At 40.1% G+C, this 21,268-nt stretch overlaps 1 protein-coding gene across 1 annotated transcript in view; it reads left to right on the top strand.

Moving 5' to 3' along the window:
- igf2r (insulin-like growth factor 2 receptor) overlaps nucleotides 1-21,268 on the top strand; it is a 53,845-nt gene that overhangs the window by 20,588 nt on the left and 11,989 nt on the right. The window contains exons 11-37 of the mRNA XM_067573156.1: nucleotides 453-617; nucleotides 1,200-1,346; nucleotides 1,607-1,759; nucleotides 1,868-2,005; nucleotides 3,238-3,388; nucleotides 4,769-4,937; nucleotides 5,100-5,215; nucleotides 5,349-5,508; nucleotides 5,769-5,945; nucleotides 6,049-6,144; nucleotides 6,293-6,394; nucleotides 7,494-7,656; nucleotides 8,944-9,120; nucleotides 9,639-9,785; nucleotides 11,054-11,232; nucleotides 11,757-11,844; nucleotides 13,085-13,288; nucleotides 13,383-13,513; nucleotides 14,714-14,817; nucleotides 15,647-15,780; nucleotides 15,988-16,184; nucleotides 16,901-17,027; nucleotides 17,130-17,261; nucleotides 18,849-19,008; nucleotides 19,093-19,201; nucleotides 20,739-20,820; nucleotides 20,952-21,085. Of these exons, the coding sequence (XP_067429257.1) occupies nucleotides 453-617; nucleotides 1,200-1,346; nucleotides 1,607-1,759; nucleotides 1,868-2,005; nucleotides 3,238-3,388; nucleotides 4,769-4,937; nucleotides 5,100-5,215; nucleotides 5,349-5,508; nucleotides 5,769-5,945; nucleotides 6,049-6,144; nucleotides 6,293-6,394; nucleotides 7,494-7,656; nucleotides 8,944-9,120; nucleotides 9,639-9,785; nucleotides 11,054-11,232; nucleotides 11,757-11,844; nucleotides 13,085-13,288; nucleotides 13,383-13,513; nucleotides 14,714-14,817; nucleotides 15,647-15,780; nucleotides 15,988-16,184; nucleotides 16,901-17,027; nucleotides 17,130-17,261; nucleotides 18,849-19,008; nucleotides 19,093-19,201; nucleotides 20,739-20,820; nucleotides 20,952-21,085 (3,842 nt within the window). The remainder of the gene's footprint in view (nucleotides 1-452; nucleotides 618-1,199; nucleotides 1,347-1,606; nucleotides 1,760-1,867; nucleotides 2,006-3,237; nucleotides 3,389-4,768; nucleotides 4,938-5,099; nucleotides 5,216-5,348; nucleotides 5,509-5,768; nucleotides 5,946-6,048; nucleotides 6,145-6,292; nucleotides 6,395-7,493; nucleotides 7,657-8,943; nucleotides 9,121-9,638; nucleotides 9,786-11,053; nucleotides 11,233-11,756; nucleotides 11,845-13,084; nucleotides 13,289-13,382; nucleotides 13,514-14,713; nucleotides 14,818-15,646; nucleotides 15,781-15,987; nucleotides 16,185-16,900; nucleotides 17,028-17,129; nucleotides 17,262-18,848; nucleotides 19,009-19,092; nucleotides 19,202-20,738; nucleotides 20,821-20,951; nucleotides 21,086-21,268) is intronic.

Raw genomic sequence — 21,268 nt, 5'->3', positions numbered from 1 at the left:
GTCGTCTATACATCTTGTTTACAGCTTTCTCAGCTTCATTCTGAAATATGAAAAATCTCTTCCTGTGGCGCCACCCGGTGGCAGAATCAGGAACGACAGCTGCTGTCATGAGATGGTTTTCCCTAAATTTTGCACATATAATTTGAACATAATACACAAAATTTCACCAACATCACCAATGAAATTCAGATTTAAGCGCTTTGTTTTTGCATTTTCAAAAATAAACTGATGAGCCAAAGAGAGACTAATGCTCTACTGTTCGTCCTGCAGCATTAACATACAGCAGTATCTTGACTTCAACCTTTCCCCAAACCTCAAAGCTTTTTAACGTAGACATACATACTCATGTTGTGAATGCATCATTTGTGCGTTTTTACTCTCGTGTTGCATAATTCCCAGTTTGCTCCATTTATTCAAAAACTCAACATGTCTTAAACTGTGTTTTTCTGCAGCCAACGGCGGGCGAGGAGCTCCGGTGTTTGTCGGGGAGACAGACTGCACTTATTACTTCGACTGGGAGACGAGCTACGCCTGCGTCAAGGAGAAGGAGGATCTGCTGTGTCGGGTCAAAGATGGCAGCAAACACTATGACCTTTCACCCCTCACACGCTACCCTGGTGAGTTTTTCATCTCATCTGACGGGAAGAATCAAACTCCTGTTCCAATTTCTATTTATAATAATTATTATTATTATAACAGGGGTTTTGAGATTTATCACTATTAGAAGCTAATTTTTTCAATTAATCGCGTTGTCTTGTTGTCTTTAAATGTTTTTATGATCATTTATGATCATGTACGACACATAAGTGTCAAATCCTCACATTTGAGAAGCTGCAACCAGCAAACGTTGGCATTTTTCCTTTTAAAAAATGATTATTTGATAATTAAAATAGTTGCAGATTAATTTGCTTTTGATGGACTAATGTATTAATCGACTAATTGTTGCAGCTTTAATCATGATCACAGGAAATTCACAAATTCCAGGACTGCTCTAGTAACCTAATTAAAAAAAACATGTTTTTCTTCCACACTGGTCACTGTTTGTCCCTGATTAAAAACCAATTACTGGTCAATCAATAAATAACCTACAGAAGAAAAATGATAAATGTGTTTAATGTCATTCTTATCCTGAGATTCTTTAAACTGCCCAGTAGGAAATATGTCTAATTTATTTGATGTGTCTCTGCTCGTTGCTTCAGGCTTGGATGTCAGTGGGAACTGGGAGGCGGTCGATGCCGATTCCCGAGAGTCAGACTTGAAACGTTTCTACCTTAACGTCTGTCACAAAGTCGTCCAGATGGGAGGAGCTGCTGGTTGCCCAGAAGATGCCGCCATCTGTGCCGTAGGTAAGAATTCCCACAAATACGGGGATTCCTAAAGACTAAAGGAATGAGACGGTTTCAGTTTCACCCCCCAACAATTCAGTGCTGGTGATATAATGGTGCAGAGAAGTCAAGGAGTTGGAAAAATTTCCCCAAAATCATCATATTGTTGTGGCTAATTTGAGCCTTTATTGTCATCAGAGGAAAGAATCAAACCTTTGCAGTGGATGACGTATTTATCACAATGACCAGTGTAATTTATTGATTGTGTCTCTCTGGTTCAGATAAGGATCATAAGGTCATCAGTCTGGGCAGCTTCCTCTCATCTCCCCAGAAGACTGAAAGAGGAAATGACATCAGACTCGTTTACACTGATGGAGATTTCTGCAGCAAAACGACGAGGATCAAAACCATCTTGACCCTGAAATGTAAACCAGGTGGGTTCTCTTGGTTTGATTGTGAACGGTGATATTGTTTCTACCTTTTTCAGACATCTGATGAACTCTCGTCTCCTCCTGAACTTCTCTTCTTCTCTTCTCCTGCAGGAGATCTGGAGAGCGCTCCGGTCCTCCGCAGCGTTTCATTCGATCGGTGTTTGTACGAGTTGGAGTGGTACACGGCGGCCGCGTGCGTCCTCTCGAAGACGCAGGGAGACAACTGCGCGGTGGACGATCCGCAGGCCGGTATGACATACACACACAAGTCTGATCAATGCGGTTTCTCACTGATCAATATTTTACTTGAGCAAGAAAAACACAGAAGGGGAGACGTCTATCTTATCTTAAAGAAGCGACGGGTTTATGAGGAATGTGTGTCACTGTGTGTTCAGCATGACACAAACCTTTACTGTCTGTACGAGACAGAAGAGATCGATCATGTTAAAGGTTTGATCCTTAATTGAGAATCGTGTTCACAGTTTTCTGACAGCTTGAGATCGTGAGAGGGTTTTTATTTGGGGATACAACTAACAATTAATTTATATATATTATAATTTTATATTTAGATGTATAAATACATATATTATGGACTTACATAGAAGAGTGTGCTGTACTTACACACGCAGACGACTCAACGTACCGTTTGAAAGACAGAAAATAAATAAATCAGGAAAGGAAATCTGCTGAGCATATTATTATTATTAGTGTGTCAGTTAATTAATTATTTGGTTTATAAAATGTCTATAAAAACATAATTTCTTCATGTTTTTTGTTTTATATATATGCATATATTGATTTTACAATTATAGAAAACTGAGAAAAGCAGCAAATCCTCACATTTAAGAAGCTGAAACCAGAGAATGTTTGAATTTTTGATTTATTTTTAAAGCCTAAAGCAAATCAATTGATGATCATAGTTGTTGTCAATTCATTCAGTTCATTCAATCAGTTGATTTAAAGTGAATAATAGTTTCAGTTCCACTTTTACTGACTTCAACAGGACACACCCGTGTTAGTGTTTCTGACAGTTAAAAAGCAGATAGACTGACTGGGAGTGGACTGACTTTACTCAGCCAGCGTCTATAAAGTCAAATCCAACTGATTGTCTTCAAACAGATTATATGTGAGAGATACAAGCTGCCAATATTTACAATGTGCAACTTTAAAGAAAGTCCTTCTGCTCACTGAAATCCTCTTATAATCTAAAAACATCTGTCACATTCAGAGAAAGACAAAGTCAGCTGGATTTAGTGTCTGGGTTTGACTCATCCGAGAGCTTCTCTACCTGCGGTGGACTTTTTGTTGATGGTTTCACAACTTAATGTCACATGAGAGTTATCGAGCTGTCATGTGACATGAAGTTGCTGCTTGTGCTGCCATCTAGCTGTAGCTGCAGGATCTGTGTTATCAGTCCAGACCAAACACTGATGGATGATGGCTGCCTTTTTGATTTATTTTAACTTTTCTCTCCTCTGCAGGGTTTTCTTTCAACTTATCAGCTCTCACCAAACCCGACGGCGGCTACTACAACCTGACCAGCGGCAGCTACGACTACTTCATCAACGTCTGCGGTCCCGTCAAAGCAGCCAGCTGCCCTGAAAAGGCCGGAGCATGTCAGGTAGAAAAGAGGTAAGAAAGAGCCGTGTATGCAAGTTGAGACTCACAAATCTCTGCAATTAAAGAACAAATCTATGGTTTTCTATATGTTTATTATTGTCAACAAAAAGAAAAGATCAAAACAACAACTCACTAACAAGTACAATGTGTGATATGTATGTATTTGCAAGGCTGGTGAAGAGATATATGCCCAAAAGAAAAGCCGACATCTCTGGTCAGAGACAGAAACACACCTACTTTAAACATTTTCAGATTGAAGATCAAGTTTTTTAGATATTTTCCAAGAAGGTGGTTGAATGAATGAAAGAGGGAGGCTGTGTTCACACGGTGGATCAAGTCCGCTACCTGCGTAAAACAAAACTTTTTTTTTTGATGCAAAGAAGCAAAATGGCACTAGTGGCTCCAGTCGTTTGTATTGTTGAAGAAAATCACTCATGTCCTTGTTCAAAGTTTGCTGTGGTAGAAGTGATTTAATAGCGTTCCAGAAATGCGGTGAGCTTACTGACCCAGAGCAGAAGGGATGGAAACACTTTATACTGTAAGATCAAACAATTGGTAACCAAAAGGAAGGGAGGAAGGGCATCTGCATACAGGATCAAGGCAACATAGTAAGGAAAAAATCAAGGGGGGCAAAAACAGGACGGGGTGCCGCTTTCAGACAGGACCAAAAAGGTCAAATCAGCAGGATTCCCAGACATCACTTGATTATCGAGTCTCTACCCAAATGTGTATTTTCTCTTCAGTATGCACGGCTGCGTGTAAACAGGAATATTAGTAGAATATTTCTTTTCATCAGCCATGTAAACAGCTTAGTAGGAATATTGTCTTTTTTTTGGAATAAGGACAAAAACCGGAATATTTTGTGCGTGTAAATGGAGTCGCTGATGATGTCAGCGTGAGGCAAGTTTATGTGTATAACACAGTTCGTACACAAGAGCAATTCAAAGTGTTTTACATAAAGCTTTAAAATGTTTAAAAAAAAAAGGAAAACAACATAAAAAACATCAAAATGCCAATTAAAAGAAGTGAAACCTGTGTAGCATCGTCTGTGCAAAAGATTCGGTTCACAGGTCAAAAATAGAAGAGAAAACTTTACAAAATTATTGTTCTTAATGAAAGCAAATGATCAGGATACCCAGAACTTTGTTATGTACCATGTTTTGGGATGTTTGACCTCTCAGAGGCTTAAAATGTTGACTTGACTGAGTTGTGTCTGTAGAGCATTATTCACACAGAGAGTAGTTGGTTTAAACCCCCAACATGGTATGAACCTCATCACAATCTGATGTATTCCTTCAGAAATAAGTAAAGAAAAATGTGAATATATGTGATATTTTCTTCTCAGATAATATGATGACTTATGATCATTTTTTTTTCCTTTTTCCACTTTAGTTCTTTGAGTCTCGGGGAAGCGAACTCCCGTCTGTCTTACTACGACGGCCTGATCCAGCTGACCTACAGTAACGGTTCCCAGTACAACAACAAAGGACACACCCCCAGATCCACACTCATCTCCTTCCTCTGCGACCCGGAGGCCGGAATAGGAAAACCTGAATTCCAGGTAACCTCATCCCTTCCTGTGTCCCTTCAGGGTTTTTATACACTTTTGAACATCGTCTCTGTGGTCTTCTGACAGCATCTATTTGATGCATATTTTGCACATCACTCAAATGAGCTATATTCATCTGTAAATTTTAATCTTGTTTTAAATTTCTGAATCCAGGTTGAGGACAAGTACACCTATAATTTCCGCTGGTATACATCCTACGCCTGTCCTGAGAGGCCTCATGAATGTTTGGTGACTGATCCCAAAACTCTTGATCAGTACGATTTATCCAGGTAATGAATGGCTGCTTTATTAAACAGTCTAGTTGTGTTTTAAGCATCCATAAAACAACACACACAAATAAGAAAGAAAAGATTAAATCCATCACGTCCTCCTCCTCACTCACTTTCTGTCTTCTGTCTCCAGCTTGTCGCGTTCCACCTCCAGTAGAAACTGGCAGGCGATGGATTTATCTGACACCACGAACCTCAAGAAGTACTACATCAACGTATGTCGGCCTATCAACGCCGTACCGGGCTGTGACCGCCACGCGTCAGTCTGCCAGATGAAATACGTTTCCAAGCAGGTGTGTAACAGGAAAACTGGAAAGTAGCATATTGCAGACAGCATTGATTGGATGTTATTATCCAGATACAGATCATCATCATGTTAATACCAGTTGGAAATGGGATCCAAATCTGCAAAAGTCTGCCATGAAAAAGGAAGTAAAGTTCACACAGTCCTGTGCATTTGTCTGCCTCCTGTATCAGTTATCACATCTAAATATCAGCGTTGTGTCGTCTCTGAGGTGAAATTACGGAGCCGTTTCCTCCCGTCTGTCCTCAGGGCTCTCCAGAGGAGGTCGTGTCAGTCAGTAACATGGGCGTTTCCAAACGAGGGCCGATCATCGAATCGCGGGATCGGCTGCTGCTGGAGTTCACAGACGGATCCGCCTGCATATCAGACGGCCAGAAGCTCACGTACACAACACGTATCCACCTGGTTTGCTCCAGAGGAACTGTGGTAAGTGAATACGGTTTGGACAGTAACGTAGAGCGCAGCTTGTTAACACTGAACCTTGATCGTGATCTGAGCTTTGACTCTGTTTGTGTCACACGCTATGCAGTCGATGGGGCCGCGATTCCTGATGTACCAGAACTGTACCGCCAACTTCATGTGGGAGACCAGAGCCGCCTGCGCTATCACTACCACCAAGAACTCTGTGAGTTCACCTACATGACAACATATTCATGCATTTCATTGATTCATGCGCACTGACAAGACAACAATCTGCAAAGGTGTTACTCTGGGAAAATGATATGATAAAGCTATTAAACGTGTGTCTGCATTGATGGTTTTTTTTGTCTCAGAGCTGCGCTGTGGTGGATCCCAACACGGGCTTTGAGTTCAACCTTCAGCCTCTGGCTTCAAAGACCGGATACAAGACAAACGCTAATGGAAAGGAATTCTTGGTAAGAAAAACTCCACCAACAGTAAATAACGTCCACCAGATGCAGCTCTCAGGCTCAGTTTGAGTGTGTTAATGTGATGCAGCAATGCATTGATGTTGACGATGTGCACATGCATGCAGCTTTTTTATGCAGCTATGATATGAACTTGTTGCCAGACATCCTCGTTCCAGTATAATTCAGTTTTTGTTTTATATAAATATAAAACTTGTATGCATAATACTGATATTTGGAGGTTTAACATAAAAAAAATAAGACTGTAACAAACGATTATTTTCATTATACATTAATCTGTAGATTAAATTCTCAATTAGTAAATTAATTTCTCTATAAATGTCAGAAAACTACAAAAAAACTGCCTGCTTAGAGCCCAAAGTGATGACATCATCATATTGTTATTTTTTCTGATCGACAGACATTTGAATGAAATCGTCTCAAAGTTATTCAGTTTATTTTAATGTAAAACCAGAAAAACAGGAAGAGAGAAGAGAAGCTGGAACCATCAAATATTTGACATTTTTCCTTTAAAAATTACTTAAAACAATGAATCAATTATCAAAATCGTTGCTGATTTAACTGAACTTCATATTGATTGATTAATCAACTGATTGACTAATTGTTCCAGGTCTAAAATAATAATTTGAACTTAATAAAAAGGAAAAAAACAACACTTAAAACCACAGTATGAGAACATAACCCTGAAGGTAATTCCAGTTTTCTACAGCTCATGATGTTTGTTCGAATATGTTGATGTTATGTAATTTTTGAAGGTTTTTGTAGTTGTAAACAGATAAACTGCTGTTTTCTAATCATGATTTTGGAGACTTTGTGTCTTTGGTTGTGTGGTCGCGTTACTGTATGATGGTTTCTGCTTTGTTCTCTTATATAAATACAAGAACAAAACATCAGACACTTTATTGTCACTGTGTGGAAACCCTCTGAAAACAGCAGCAGTAACGACACCAGAGGAATAAATAAAAAGCACAACATCTAAAAAAAATGTGATTAAAATGTGTATTTTACATTCATATAATATATATGTAAAATGTATGTAATTAAAAGTCCAACAGGAGTATAATTCCTCCTCTTTACCTCCATGCAGGTGAATATCTGCTCTGATGTGGAGGAGTGCGGAGCGGGGATGGCGGGCTGCGAGCTGGAAGACGGACGTCCGTCCAGCCCGGTCGGACTGGAGAGGACGCTCCAGTACTCCTCCGACGGGCTGCTCAAACTGACGTATAAGGGACCTCGAGACGACTCCACAGGTAACAACGAGCACAAAAGTCTGAGAGCGTCACGTTCTGACGTTCAGCGGGTTACCGGTCCGGTTCCTCCGATCAGCTGCAGTTCATTTACGTTGACTGTATTTACAGCTGTGTGCTGCGGCGTTAAAGCTCGACTGTTACATTGATCTGATGAGTTCATGTCAGTTGATAAGACAGTTAAAGACGTTATGTTGTATCAAATTGTTGCAGAAAAATGTACCAGAGCAAAAAACTCTCTTTTGAAAATAAAAAGGGAGTCAGAGGTCCAAGCAGCAAAGTGTTCTTTACTGCCGGCAAAAAAGGGGAGCAAGTAGCACTTTTACAACGAACCAAATCGCTCCGAAGCTTTTTCTTTGGGGCATTGTTTTTATTCCCTTAGGTCGGCTTAGGTCACACCTTATCATCCACCCTCCCTAATTTTTGACCAATTATTATGTTACTTTTATCTCCGTAACTCGTTGTTGGTCAAAACTCTTCAAAACAGGTTTTGAGCTGTTTGAGGATATGTACTGGCATATTCAATTCTACCTGATTATATCCAATTTTTATATATAAGTATTGGGAATCATTTTACACCATTATTGCCAAGTTGTCTTCTGGCCTTTTATTTTTTTTATAAGTTATTCTAGTCATTTTACACCCTTATTTCTTGATCTCCTCCAGAGAGTATTTTTTTAAAAGGTGAAGACTTTAATGCAGACCCAAGCAAAGTGACATGTAATACAAACACACTCAAATTTCTCCAGTGTATGATTATGATTCTTCTACCGTGCCTCTATACGTACATTGTGATTAAATATGGTTCATGAGATTATAACTACACCAATACAAATTGTATCACACTAGCCCTTATTGCTTATAAACTTATAAAATCAATCTGCATAGCTTAATATTGTCTTTTAGCACACCAATGACTTTTAATGAAAATACACCACAGTTACAGCTTCCATTAATAATTAATAATGAATACAACAGTTATTGAAGTGTAGTTTAGATGCTCCTGGTCAGAAATCTACCAGAGTATTATTTCACTATTTACTCACAAAGGACATGCAAAAGCTACTTTAGAGTCATTTCCTCACTGTTTGTGGGGAAATATAAACTATAATAAAGCTGCAGCTGTTGTGCGTAGAGATAATAAACATACGAGTCAAAACAAACAGAAGATATATATTCTGATTTAATACTAAAAGAATTAGTTTAATTTCAGTTTGATTTGAAAGATCTTAACATTTTCTGGACATTTTATTCCACCTTTTTCATTTCTACATTCTTTTCATCCGTCAGCGACTCGAGACACTTTCACCATTAACCTCGTGTGCGATCCGAACGCTCACACCGGCTCCTTAAAGCTGCTGCAGGAGGACTTGAGTTCTTTACCAAACCACGTGGTCCACGACGTCCTGTTTGAGTTCTCCACCGCTCTGGCCTGCATCCCTGCTCCTGTTAACTGCCAGATCATCGGTATGGACACACACACACACACACACACACACACACACACACACACACACACACACACACACACACACACACACAGTATCTGCAGATAATCTGGTTATGTGTTCCTGTTTCACTCAATGTAAATGTTAATTAAGGCTGCAGCTAACAATTACTTTCACTATTTCTTTATTATTTGATTAATCAATTAGTCGTTTGGTCTATAAAATCGACCAACGTGACGTCCTCTGATGTCTTCTTTTGTCCCGACCAACAGTCTACAACCCAAAGATATTTATTTTACTGTCATAGAAGATTAAATAAACCAGGAAATATTCAAATTTGAAGCTTGACTCTAAGAATTTGGACATATTTTCTTGTTTTCTGTCTAATCACTGCAGCTCTAATATTAATATTGATCCTCATTGAAGTGACAAAGTTAAGAAGAGTGAGGTTTATGTAAATATAAATGTCTAAATGTCAAAGCATACGTCTCCTTTTTCTTGTGTGTGTGTGTATAATTACTTTCTCAACACCTCCAGATTCCCACGGCAACGAGTACGACCTGCGTCACCTGATCCGGGACGGAGAGGACAGCCCCTGGATACCCATAGATACATATACGGGCAAACCACGCAGCTTTTACATCAACGTGTGCAGACCCCTCCCCTCTCTGAAGGACTGTCCTGGTCAGTATCCTCGTCCACGTCGTCCAGTTGGTTTCTGCTGTGTTTCCTCATCCGGCACATTTACATACAGTAGATATGATGTTTGTACTCATATATAAAGGCGCTAGGCGTCTCAATCAAAACAATAACAAAAGATGAAGTGTGATGACAGTGTGAAGTAGCAAGGGATCATGGGAGTTGTGGTCTTCGTTGTTAAATAACCAGCTTCAGCGGGAGCCGAATTATCCGCAGAGGTCTCCTCCTCTCCACAACAAACGTACACGCAGATTAAAATCGTTAAAATACTATTTAAAGCTGTTTCACCTAAAAAAAAATCATTTCTCCGACGATGTTCGGTGACCACCGGACTTCCTGGAGGGGCTGTTAGCCGAGCTGCTGCTAACGTTTGTCCAGTTTATTTCTCTGATAACTTAAGATCCAGACGTCCAAACCACCTAAATTTATCATGAAAATGTGACTTAAAACTGATTAAAAGTCAATTTATAACAGTTTGTGTGGAACAACCACAACACCGATGTATTATCTTGTATGTGTGTAAGTTACTCTTTGGTAGACGCCATTGTAGCGGACAAACACAGCGCCGCCGTATGCATCTGGTGCGTGTTTACTCTTTGGTAGAGGAGGTATGACGTCATCGACAGGCGACCAAATGAAACGGTCCGTTACTTTGATTAAATTACAGATTTCTCTGGGTTTGAACATTGTTGGAAACATTTGGGATAATGTAAGTACACAACTCAACAACATATATAACATAGGTCTAGTTGTTTTTAGACATTTTAATGTGGAATAATTACATATTATACCTTTAAATACGGAGTCAGTAAAAGTTAATAAATACAGCTGCTGATACTTTACGTTTTGACACAAATTGAATAAAGTTTTGTGGCATATAATTATTATTTTGACAAAGACTGAACAATAACTCGATATTGTCATTTATCAACTTTCAAGTGACTGTATGATTGTTTTATCATAAGTTTTATTACGTTCAGGTTACTGATTCCAAGCAAATAATAGTTAAAACTAACAAAATTAGTTGTTTATTTCTTAATTTCATACACTAGCAGCTGATGTAATGCATAACAGTTGATTAGTTTGCTGCTCAGGTCAAACTGTGAATATGTATCAATATCAGAAATTGTTAAAAATATAATCTTTCAGCCCAAATTTAGACTATTTTTACCTTATATAAATGAAATAGACAAAATATTACATTTTTGCTGCCAGACTGTAGTTTATATATGATCCTCTTTTTTTTTCTCCAGTTGGTCCTTTGGGTGCTTGTGGTGTGATTGACGGGGCCAGTTACAACCTGGGATACGTCCAGTCCAGCCCGCAGGTGGCGGACGACGGCTCCATCAGCATCGTCTACCGGAACGGAGACAAGTGTGGCGAGACGAACCGCTACTCAACACGCATCATCTTCCTGTGTGACGACAACCCGGTGAGTCGTTTAATCAGCAGTCGATCGATCCGTAGTTACCATAAACCAGTCAAACCAGATCATCACATGAGTCTTTGTCTTTCATCATTTGAGCAGTCTGTGTTGATTCTCCTCAAACAGCCAATGAACCAACTGTGCAGCTCAGCCTCTGACTGTCATTGACTTTGTATCTAAATTAATAATACGTTGTTCTGACTGGACACACAGTAACAGTCCCAACCGTCCTTTCTGTCCAATTTTAAGATAAAATCATCCTTCATTAGTCCCACAGCAGGGAAATCTTTGTTACAACAGCAAAGGAGATAATGCAATAACAAGAAGCATCAGTAAAAGTATTAAGATTATACTCATCTGTCAGTCATGCTCATATTTTGTGTTCAAGCTTAGATGCAAACTTTATTTTCACTTACTGATGTGTTCACTTATTTAGTTTAATGTATTATTTAGTATAATCTATTTGCATAAACCTGATGCTGACAGATTTTATATTCACTGTTAATTTAATATGTGTGTCTATTTTTAAGGGTTCACCCGTGTTTGACCGTATAGATGGTTGTGAATATGTTTTCATCTGGAGGACATCTGAGGCCTGCCCCATCAGGAAGTCTCAAGGTAAATCCTGTTACAGAGGAGAATATTAGATACCAGTTAGGGATGCACGATATTGAATTTTTTGCCGATATCTGATATGCCGATATTTCCAACTCATTATGGCCGATACTGATATATGCACATATTTTTTTCCAGCTGGCTGAGGAGACTATTATACATGCAAGCATAGATTGTACTAAGTATGATCAAGAAAGACAATATATGAAGGAAGAACTTAGGAAGACTGGAGTTCAGGAGCTCAGCATTAAAACTCTAATGAACCTGCCAAGTGGGAGCAGCAGTAGAGTTTTCATTGAGTTTATTAGACAGACAGGATTAATGTGTAGGATTTAATCTCTGGTCCACACTCCGGAGCAGAAGGTGGTGGTAATGCACCTAATACGCTGGTTGCCAACCGCCGTTATAAACCAAAAAGAAGTTTTTCTTTTTTCAAACAGAGTGGTACATCCTGTCAGCCAAAGTGTCTCCTATCTGTGCAGCTGAACATAGCAGTTTCTTGACGGACTGTTTCACCCTGACGGTCCCGGTGTTTCCTCCGCAGGCTGCACTTCACTCAGCCGCCCGTCAGACCCGCTGCTTCTTCCCACTTTAACCTGAATAACAAACCGGGGCTCGGTGCTGCAGTTGGATCCACATGGAGAGCCAAGGCTAATGTTAGCTTGGAGGCTAGCAGAGGCTAACTGGCTGTGCTTCCATCCGGTCATCCGGCAGCTAACGCTCCGCTAACCTCTCAGCTAACGTTAGCCCCGGCTCTCCATGTTGATCCAACTGGAGCACCGGTTATTCAGGTTAAAGTAGGAAGACGGGCAGCTGAGTGAAGTTCAGCCTGCGGAGGAAACACCGGGACCGTCAGGGTGACACAGTCTGTCGAGGGAAGCCGAGTCAGACGATGGAGGAGAAGGCGACCTATCGGCCTCTTGTAATCGACAGAATTCGCTGATGCTGATATTTCATTTTAGAGCTTTCATCGGTTGATACCGATGACGTGCCGATAATATCGTGCATCCCTAATACCAGTATTTTAAAATAAAAACTGTTGTTTGTGGATAATTTGTGTCCATAAGAAAAAAACAGATGTGTTATAGTAAAAGCGTGCACGCATAAATTGAAATGGGAAACGTGGTTATGTAAGACACATCTGTCAGAGGCCATAATAAAGAAGGACATTATTGATTAAACGTCAATGAGTGAAAGAAATTGAAAAGTAGATTCGTCATATATTACAAACTTGTCCTTCCAGGTGAGGAGTGTCAGGTTCGCGACCCCAGGAGCGGCTACAAGTTCAACCTGAGCTCTCTGAAAGGTAAAGATTACGCCATCAGGAATGAGAAATACATCTACCACCTGGCGGTCTGCGGCGAGCTCCAGAGAGACGTCTGCACCCACTCGGGCAGCTACCCGGTCTCCTCATGCCAGGCGGACGGATCCAAACACAAGATCGCAGGTACAGAATCGCAAACGAACGCGACTGTCTCCGTGATTTTCTGTAATTGTTCTTGTACTGAACATGTTTGTTGCTCATATGTGAATGCGTGCAGGAAGGGTAAACCAGGTTCTGAGCTACGTGGGAGACCAGCTCATCCTCAAGTACACCGGTGGAGAAACCTGTCACAAGATATACAACAGATCCACCGAGATCTACTTCTCCTGCCATCCCGACATGCACCCTGTGAGCTTCACACATGAACACGCTGCTGATCCCACAGCTCTTACAGGACATATGTTTCATTTTCTGTTATTTATATGCTGTTATGATGTCAGATGTTTGTGTTAAACACGGTTAAAGTTCCAAGACATCAGGTGAATATATGTAAAAATGCTCCCCCGCAAGTCTGAACGTTTGCAGTGTTACCTCTACTTCCTCCTCATGATGACGTCGGATTGTTCGCACATGCCCACAAACGGCCGTCCGTTCTGTAGTCGTTGTTGCTAAGCTTGTTGCTAAGGTTGTTCACGTTGTTCAACTCACATATTTTTGATTATTTCAGTTTGGGGCTCAAATATGTACAAATATATTTGACTTTTTGAGCAAAGAACGAGAAAAAAAAGTGAAATCCAACTACTACTGTTTGTTAACGTAGCCTCCTTTGTTTACAAGCTGATGTCAGGCCTTGGTTGCTAAGGTAGTTGCTAAGGTTTCTTTGTGATATTCATGTTGTTCACTCTCATATTTCAGATTTCAGCTCTAACATGTACAGATGTATTTGAGAAGTTGACATTTATGAGTAAAGAACAAGAAACAGAACTACTATGTTACTATAGTTTGTTTTCGGAGCCGGAGGAAGCTTCCTGAAGCTGACCAATCAGAACAGAGTGGGCTCATCAGGGGGCGGGGCCTTAAAGAGACAGGAGCTAAAACGGCCTGTTTCAGACAGAGGCTGAACTGAGGGGCTGCATAAAGGGCCAGTAGAAGATAAATAAGGAGTTTTTAACTGGAAATCATGTAAAGATATTCCAGTAGAGCCCCAGAATATAAATATAGAGCAGGAAATGTGCAGAATATGTGTCCTTTAACAAAAATCAAAAGTTGGGACGCACCGGTAGCCTACCTGTTAAGATGCAGACTACATAGCTGCTGGTTCGATTCCAGCTTTGTTGCATGTTATACCCTCCTCTCTATCCATCTGTCCTGTCTCTCTGCACTTTTCACTTTCAAATAAAGGCAAAAAATAATCTTAAAAAGACTCAACCTGCTCAGACACTGAGTACTGAACTGTACAGGGGACAATATGCTGGAAAATTCAGCCTTTTAGTTTTTGTTTTTACTAAAAACACATCCAGCAGAACTCTCTACTAGAAACGTGTCCTATTTGAAAGTTAAAAAGCATCTCAGCTCTCTAACGGTGGCGACTGTCTCTCGTTTGTTTAGGGAGCACCAGAGTTTATCAAGGAGACTCCAGAATGCACCTACCTGTTCAACTGGCCCACCGCTCTGGCCTGCATCCCAGTCAAAACCACCAGCTGCTCCTACAAGTAAATCTTCTTCACAAACCTCCCACATGTCATCCTCCTCTTCCTCCCTCTCCTGTTCTCCTCTTTTCCTTCATTTTCTATTCCTCACTTCTCGTCCTGATGTTTCTTATTTGCTTGTACTCATTTGCTGTCTACGTCTCTCTTTTAAAGCTTTATTTTATTTTATTGTTTTTTCTGCAACTGTACAATTATTTGAACAAATACATACATTAATAGCAGCAGCAGCAGCAGTCCATTTTATTATAAAAATAAGAGAGTTTAATAAATTTATAGTGAGTTTACTGATGTAAACATATATAAAAATCTGTAAATTTAATATCTTCATTTTTGCTGAAACCTTTTGTGGTAATTGAAAGAAGCAGATTTCCTCCTTTCTGACATTTTATGTGTTTTTCCTTGAGTGTGACAGTCGACATGTTTCAAGCATCAAGCTACTGGAGGAAAAATACAGCAGCAAAAATGTTTGACAGAGTTTTAGCAAAATACACATTTTTTAGATTTGATTGGAAGTAATTTCTGCTCCTTTAGTGATTGCAGACAACAGGAACAACTGTATTGTTAAGTAATAAATCAACACAGTATTTTTTATATGTCTTTATCTGCACCGAGCATTACAGTTACAGACTGATTCGCTGCTGGAAACTCAACACATCACATGGTATTGACATGAAAATGACAAATGACAAATGACAAATAATATAAGTATTGGACAGAGAACACTGTCAAAAACATTAACTGCTGTAATTATCAACCGTTCAGACATCTGTGCGGACTGTAAACATACATGACACTGGATTTTTTACCTTCCTTTGGTTTGTTCTGTCCTCAGCGACGGTCAGGGCCACTCATATGACCTCTCACCTCTGGCCATGGAGACTCAGAACTGGGAGGTGGAGCACTCTACTGGCGACACCAAGAAAAAATTTTACATCAACGTCTGCAGGTCGCTGGTGCAGCAGGGAGGTCAGTGAGCTCGTTCTTATGTACAGTAATGAAGCATCTAGTTCTGGTTTATTGCTCTGAATTCAAGTTGCAAGACAACATTTTCTCAAAAATCCTGCTCTCAAAAGCTTCTGCAACAACCCAGTTTCCCTAAAGAAATCATTTATGTTACAATGAGATTCAGTTTTTGACACTGTCCAAAGTGACCTTCTGCTCGTCCGGTGACAGGTTCATGGAAGTGTCCGTCCAGCGCAGCGTCCTGTGTGAAGGATGGGGATGAATATGTGAGTCTGGGGCAGCTGGAGTCCGGTCCTACGTGGGACAGGAACGTCCTGAAGCTGCAGTACACCAGCGGCCAGCTCTGTCCCGATGGGGTCCGCAACAGGAGCAGCATCATTCGCTTCAAGTGTGACAAAGACAAAGTGGTGAGTGATGCACTCTACGAATGATAGACAGTATATGTTAGAACGTTGCATCCATACAGTCTGTAAAATATACAGTTAAACCTGCATCGTCCTGTAAAATAATCACGAGTTGACATTTAGTTTCTTAGCTTGTTGGTCAAAATGTCTGTATCTGTACATTTTAATTTCTTATGACATATTAAAGAGTAACTTAACAACCCAAAAAACATCTTTGCTGACCTCCAGTGATTTAACTTCTCACTTGTCTGCAGTGATGTAGAGATGTACTCCAGGACGCTGTGACGTCACTGTTGGGTGTGAAACAGGATTAAAACTTTCATACAGAAGAGGCAGTGAATCACCATGTTTTCAATAGATATGACTGTCTGTCTAAACACAAGTAAAACAGAAGAAAGCATCTCAGATTTGGTGTGAACTGATATTTACTACAACTAAAAACACTTTGGAGAACAGTGACTTTTTCACTTGTCTTTTAGTCTCTCTTTTGGAAAGGGGGAGATTAGAGAACATCAACATTTTGGCTTTAGTCTGAATTTACGCTGAAAAACTTTTTAAAATACCTTTTTCAAAGTCACTGTTTTAACCTTTTTTTATGTCTAGAACTTGCCTAAACCAGGGCAGTTGTAGCACTTCTTATTATTATTTATGTTCAAAAACGGTGCATATTTGCGTAAATAAAAATATAACAGCAACGTGTGCTCCTGTCTCCTGTCCAGGACTCTCGGCCTACTCTCATTTCTGCCATCGAGGAATGTGTTTACACCTTCCTGTGGTTAACAGCCGCCGCCTGCCCTCTGAACACCAGCCAGCACGACAACTGCAGAGTCACCAACCCTGCTACAGGTGCAGTAAACCTTGTGTTATCTACTGCACATGTAGCGCTTTATTGTTAGAAAACTAATAATTCTGATGATCTTATAACCTTGAACTTTTCTTCTTCCACAGGTCATTTGTTTGACCTGAACAGTCTGACGCAGGAAGGAGGCTACACCGTGTACGATCATCAGGAACACGCCAAGATGTTCCGCATGAACATCTGTGGAGACGTGACCAACGCTGGATGTGCTCCTGGAACCGGTACGTCGTCTCTCAGGTGTTAATTATTCAGCCAGAGATGTATAAAACAAACATCATGCATTCTGTGCTCCTATTGCAATATTATACTTGCATCAGTTTGACAGCATGAATTGCAAAGTCAGGAATGAAATTAGCTTATATTATGATATTTGTTCAACACATTTCTTGATGAATCTGTCTGGAGCTGAAGTCTGTCATAGTTTCATATATTATTATTTATCAGAAACAAAAAATAGGTGCAAAGTTGACTCTGCTGTGTGTTTTATATCGCCAGTCATCAGTCACTTCAAGCCTCAAAGGTCACCTTGCTTACGTCCTGGGTGTCATCAGTGTGCGTACATAGAAATCACTTTCAGATCAGCCTTTAACCAGTCAGAGCTACACATTTGTTTTTAAAAAACGTGTCGCTGAGATCGAATCAACCTTTAACTAGTCAGAACTGCAAATGACAAGACGACATCACCTCAGCTCCTCCCTGCTCTTCACTGATTGTTTCATTTTTCCAGCTACGGGGTTCATAGACTAATGCTTCTGCAGGGTGAAAAGAACTGATGTGCAGAGAAACATCATTTAGATTTGCAAATATATATAATATTCTTTGAACGTTACACAGTAGTAATAGTAGTTACACAGATTCCCATTTTGTCTGAACATGAAGAGGATGTTTGCTGTTTAATCCTTATTTTACTTGAACAAAACTGATTAAAAAAAAGCATCAAGTATAGAAAAAATATTACAAAGGTAACAAAATAAACCCAAACAAAACTACAACTAACTAGAGACAAAACCATCTGACTGCTGACTGCCACTTTTTCCTGTTTTTATTATCTCTGCATTGTATTTCTACATAAAAAAAGCATTGCCAGCTTTAAGAGGACAACCACAAAAACCTGTTAATACCTGCTCAGTAATAGCAATTAAAGGGAAAGGCTTGAAAGCTTGATTAAGCATCCATCCAGGCACTGGGCTCCAGTTAACTGGTTTATGTAACACTGAGAACTTGCGTCACCATTGTTTGTCAACTGCAGCTCAGAGCGCCGGAGGGAACCTTAATGACAGACCTGAAATTCCAGGACATTTTAAATTATTGACTTCTCCTTTAACCAGAGCTGTAGTAAACCAGGAGGCACTCAGAGAACACACACCTCTGCCAAAGCCTGCAGTCTGAATGTGTAATTATGAGAATTTTTAGAAATGTTTAATTTTCATCTGCATCAAAGTACACAGTGACAGACAGTTATGCAATATATCATTCATTAAAGTAAGTACAGTAGTTTATGGGAAACTGTATCCTAAGTAAAAAAAACTAATAAAAGCAGGCTAGAAACATAATTCCCTATTCCAGATCCTTAGATTTTATCATTCTGGATTGCAAATGAATGACTATACACCTGCTGGAACAGAATTTATATGTATTTATATCTAATAAAAATGAGCAACTAGACAATAAATTAGCTAATAAAACTCTTAACTCTTAAAATATCTTTATAGAAGCATTGGCGTACTGTAGATGTAATCATGTTTAAACACCGGAAAGTAAAGTCACTGCTTTAAACATATGGGTGTGTATGTATATGTGTGTTACAGCTGTGTGCATCAAGGATTCCAGCAGTGCGGTGAGCGGTGGTCAGGTGAGCAGGAAACTCTCCTACAAAGATCACGTTCTGGAGCTGACATACGAAGGCGGGAGTCCCTGCGCAGCAAACACCAACCTCAAACACAAAACCGTCATCCACTTCATCTGCAGGTACGACGCCGGTCTGTCTGGAAGGTTCTGTTTCTCACCTGTTTTTTTGCCATGATTTAAATATTTATTTTGTGTTTTCTGTAGGCCGCCTAACATGAGCTCGTCCCCTCCAGAGCCAGTCCACACCGGCTCAAACGCTGACACCTGCACACACTTCTTCTCCTTCCACACACACCTGGTCTGCGAACAGCCTGTGAGTATCTTAATGTGTGTTTGATGCCTCAGTCTATTTCATGATTCAATCCAACACTGTTAAAAGACACAGCAAATCTCACGTGCAGAGCCAAACCAGCAATACAAGTATTGTGTGTGTATCAAAGCCTGATGTATCTTATTCCTCCGTTGTTGCTCCAAAAACTTTTAAAAACACATCAGTGAGTCACACCGCTGCACTGGGTCACATGTTCCTTCATCATGAAGAGTTTGGTCACGTTAGTTTATTTAGAAACGGCTCCAAAGACTAATAACAGCATCACGTTTTCAGTCTCTGGAGAGTAGTTCTGTGTAAGATAGACGCCACTGAGCATGTGCAGGATCGTGATTCTGTTTACTGCTTCGCTAGCTTGTTGTATATTGAAGAAGAAAATACACATTTGGGTAGAGACTTGATAATCAAGTGATGTCTGGGAAACAACTGTGTGTCTTTCCTGCCTTTGAACCCTGCTGATTTGACCTTTTTGATCCTGTCTGAATGCAGCACCTCCTTGATTTTTTCCTTATTATGCCGCCTTGATCCTGTATGCAGATGCCCTACCTCCCTACCTTTTGGTTTCCAATTGTTTGATCTTACGGTATAAAGTGTTTCCATCCCTTCTGCTCTGGGTCAGTCTACTGTATCAGACCAGCTCTGGGTCAGTAAGCTCACCGCATCTCCGGAACGCTATTAAACAACTTCCACCACAGCAAACTTTGAACAAGGACATGAGTGATTTTCTTCAACAGCTTCATATGACAACCTCTCGACTTATTAGTCTTTGGAGCCGTTTCTCAAGGTCAATAGATGAGTTCATTGTTGGTTTGGCTCTGCACATGTTGACAGACTAAGAAACAACTGAAAAGGACTTTATTAGTAAACTAAATCAAATATATTGTTTAGTTACGAGTTATATAAAACTTGATGGCAGTTTGTGTTTGTATGTGTTCAACTAACTGCTAAACATCACAAGATAACAGCCTCACAAACCTTGTAAAACCTTCATACAGATGTTGTTATCAGTGCCTTTTGTTGTGGATTTATTGGCTTTTCACAAAAGAAAATAATTATAAGATACTGTACAGAATTGCAACTTTTATATTAAGAAGTTATTTTCCACATAGTCAAGTGGAAAAATATGATGCATTCCTTCACAATTTAGCCCTAAATTGGCCAATTTCACAGAGCAAATTGAATTTCAGTCGTCTACAGGTGGGTTACAGTCGGCTTTTGGAGACTTCTCAAGGATAATCAAAGGACACAGGAATGTAGCATTAAATTTCACGATGGAGTCGAAGCGTTGGACTCACTTCTTCCAAAATAATTCTTCAAACTCAAACCAAGAGAGGAAGAAAACATTCTACAGCCATTGTATAGTCAATAAAAGAGTGACAGCATAACAACAAAAATGGTTGAATTCCTTTTCTTGGAGTTTGGTTTTCTGAAGCCTACGAGTGATTCCTGTTCAATAATGTGTTCTGACCCACATAGATTCACCACTGACATTTGTTTTTCTCCTTTTTATTTCATCTGTCAGGTTACATGTTCAGTCCAGAACGGCTCTGCTCTTATAGACCTGACTCCTCTGATTCATGTCAGTGGATACTACACCGCCACAGGTCAGTGGGCCCAGCTTTCACTCCTGCAGTGACAGAGCTCCATATCCATTCTCAGATCAATAGAGAACAATCAATCATGTTGATAATTTACAGTATGGGAAGTGACATCCATCCATATTTTGTCCTCTCAGATGAGGCGGTGGACCAAAGTGATGGATCTCCAGACTTCTACATCAACGTCTGTCAGCCTCTGAACCCCATCCCTGGGGTCATCTGCCCCCCCGGAGCCGCCGTCTGTATGGACCCCGATAACGGACCGCCTGTCGTAAGTCCTTTCACTTTGACCTCACGTTCATGTAGTTTGTCTTATAATGAAAGTATTTGACTGACAACGTGCAAAAATGTCTGATGATGGCACCTCTTGACTCAACAAATAAGCAAAAGGACGGCAGACGTTATGACTGGTTCATGTCCTGCCATGATTAATAGTTAATATCTTTACTGTATT

This window comes from Thunnus thynnus, chromosome 18 (assembly GCF_963924715.1).
Source record: "Thunnus thynnus chromosome 18, fThuThy2.1, whole genome shotgun sequence".
Lineage (NCBI taxonomy): Eukaryota > Metazoa > Chordata > Actinopteri > Scombriformes > Scombridae > Thunnus > Thunnus thynnus.
This window is presented reverse-complemented; position numbering and strand designations above follow the sequence as displayed.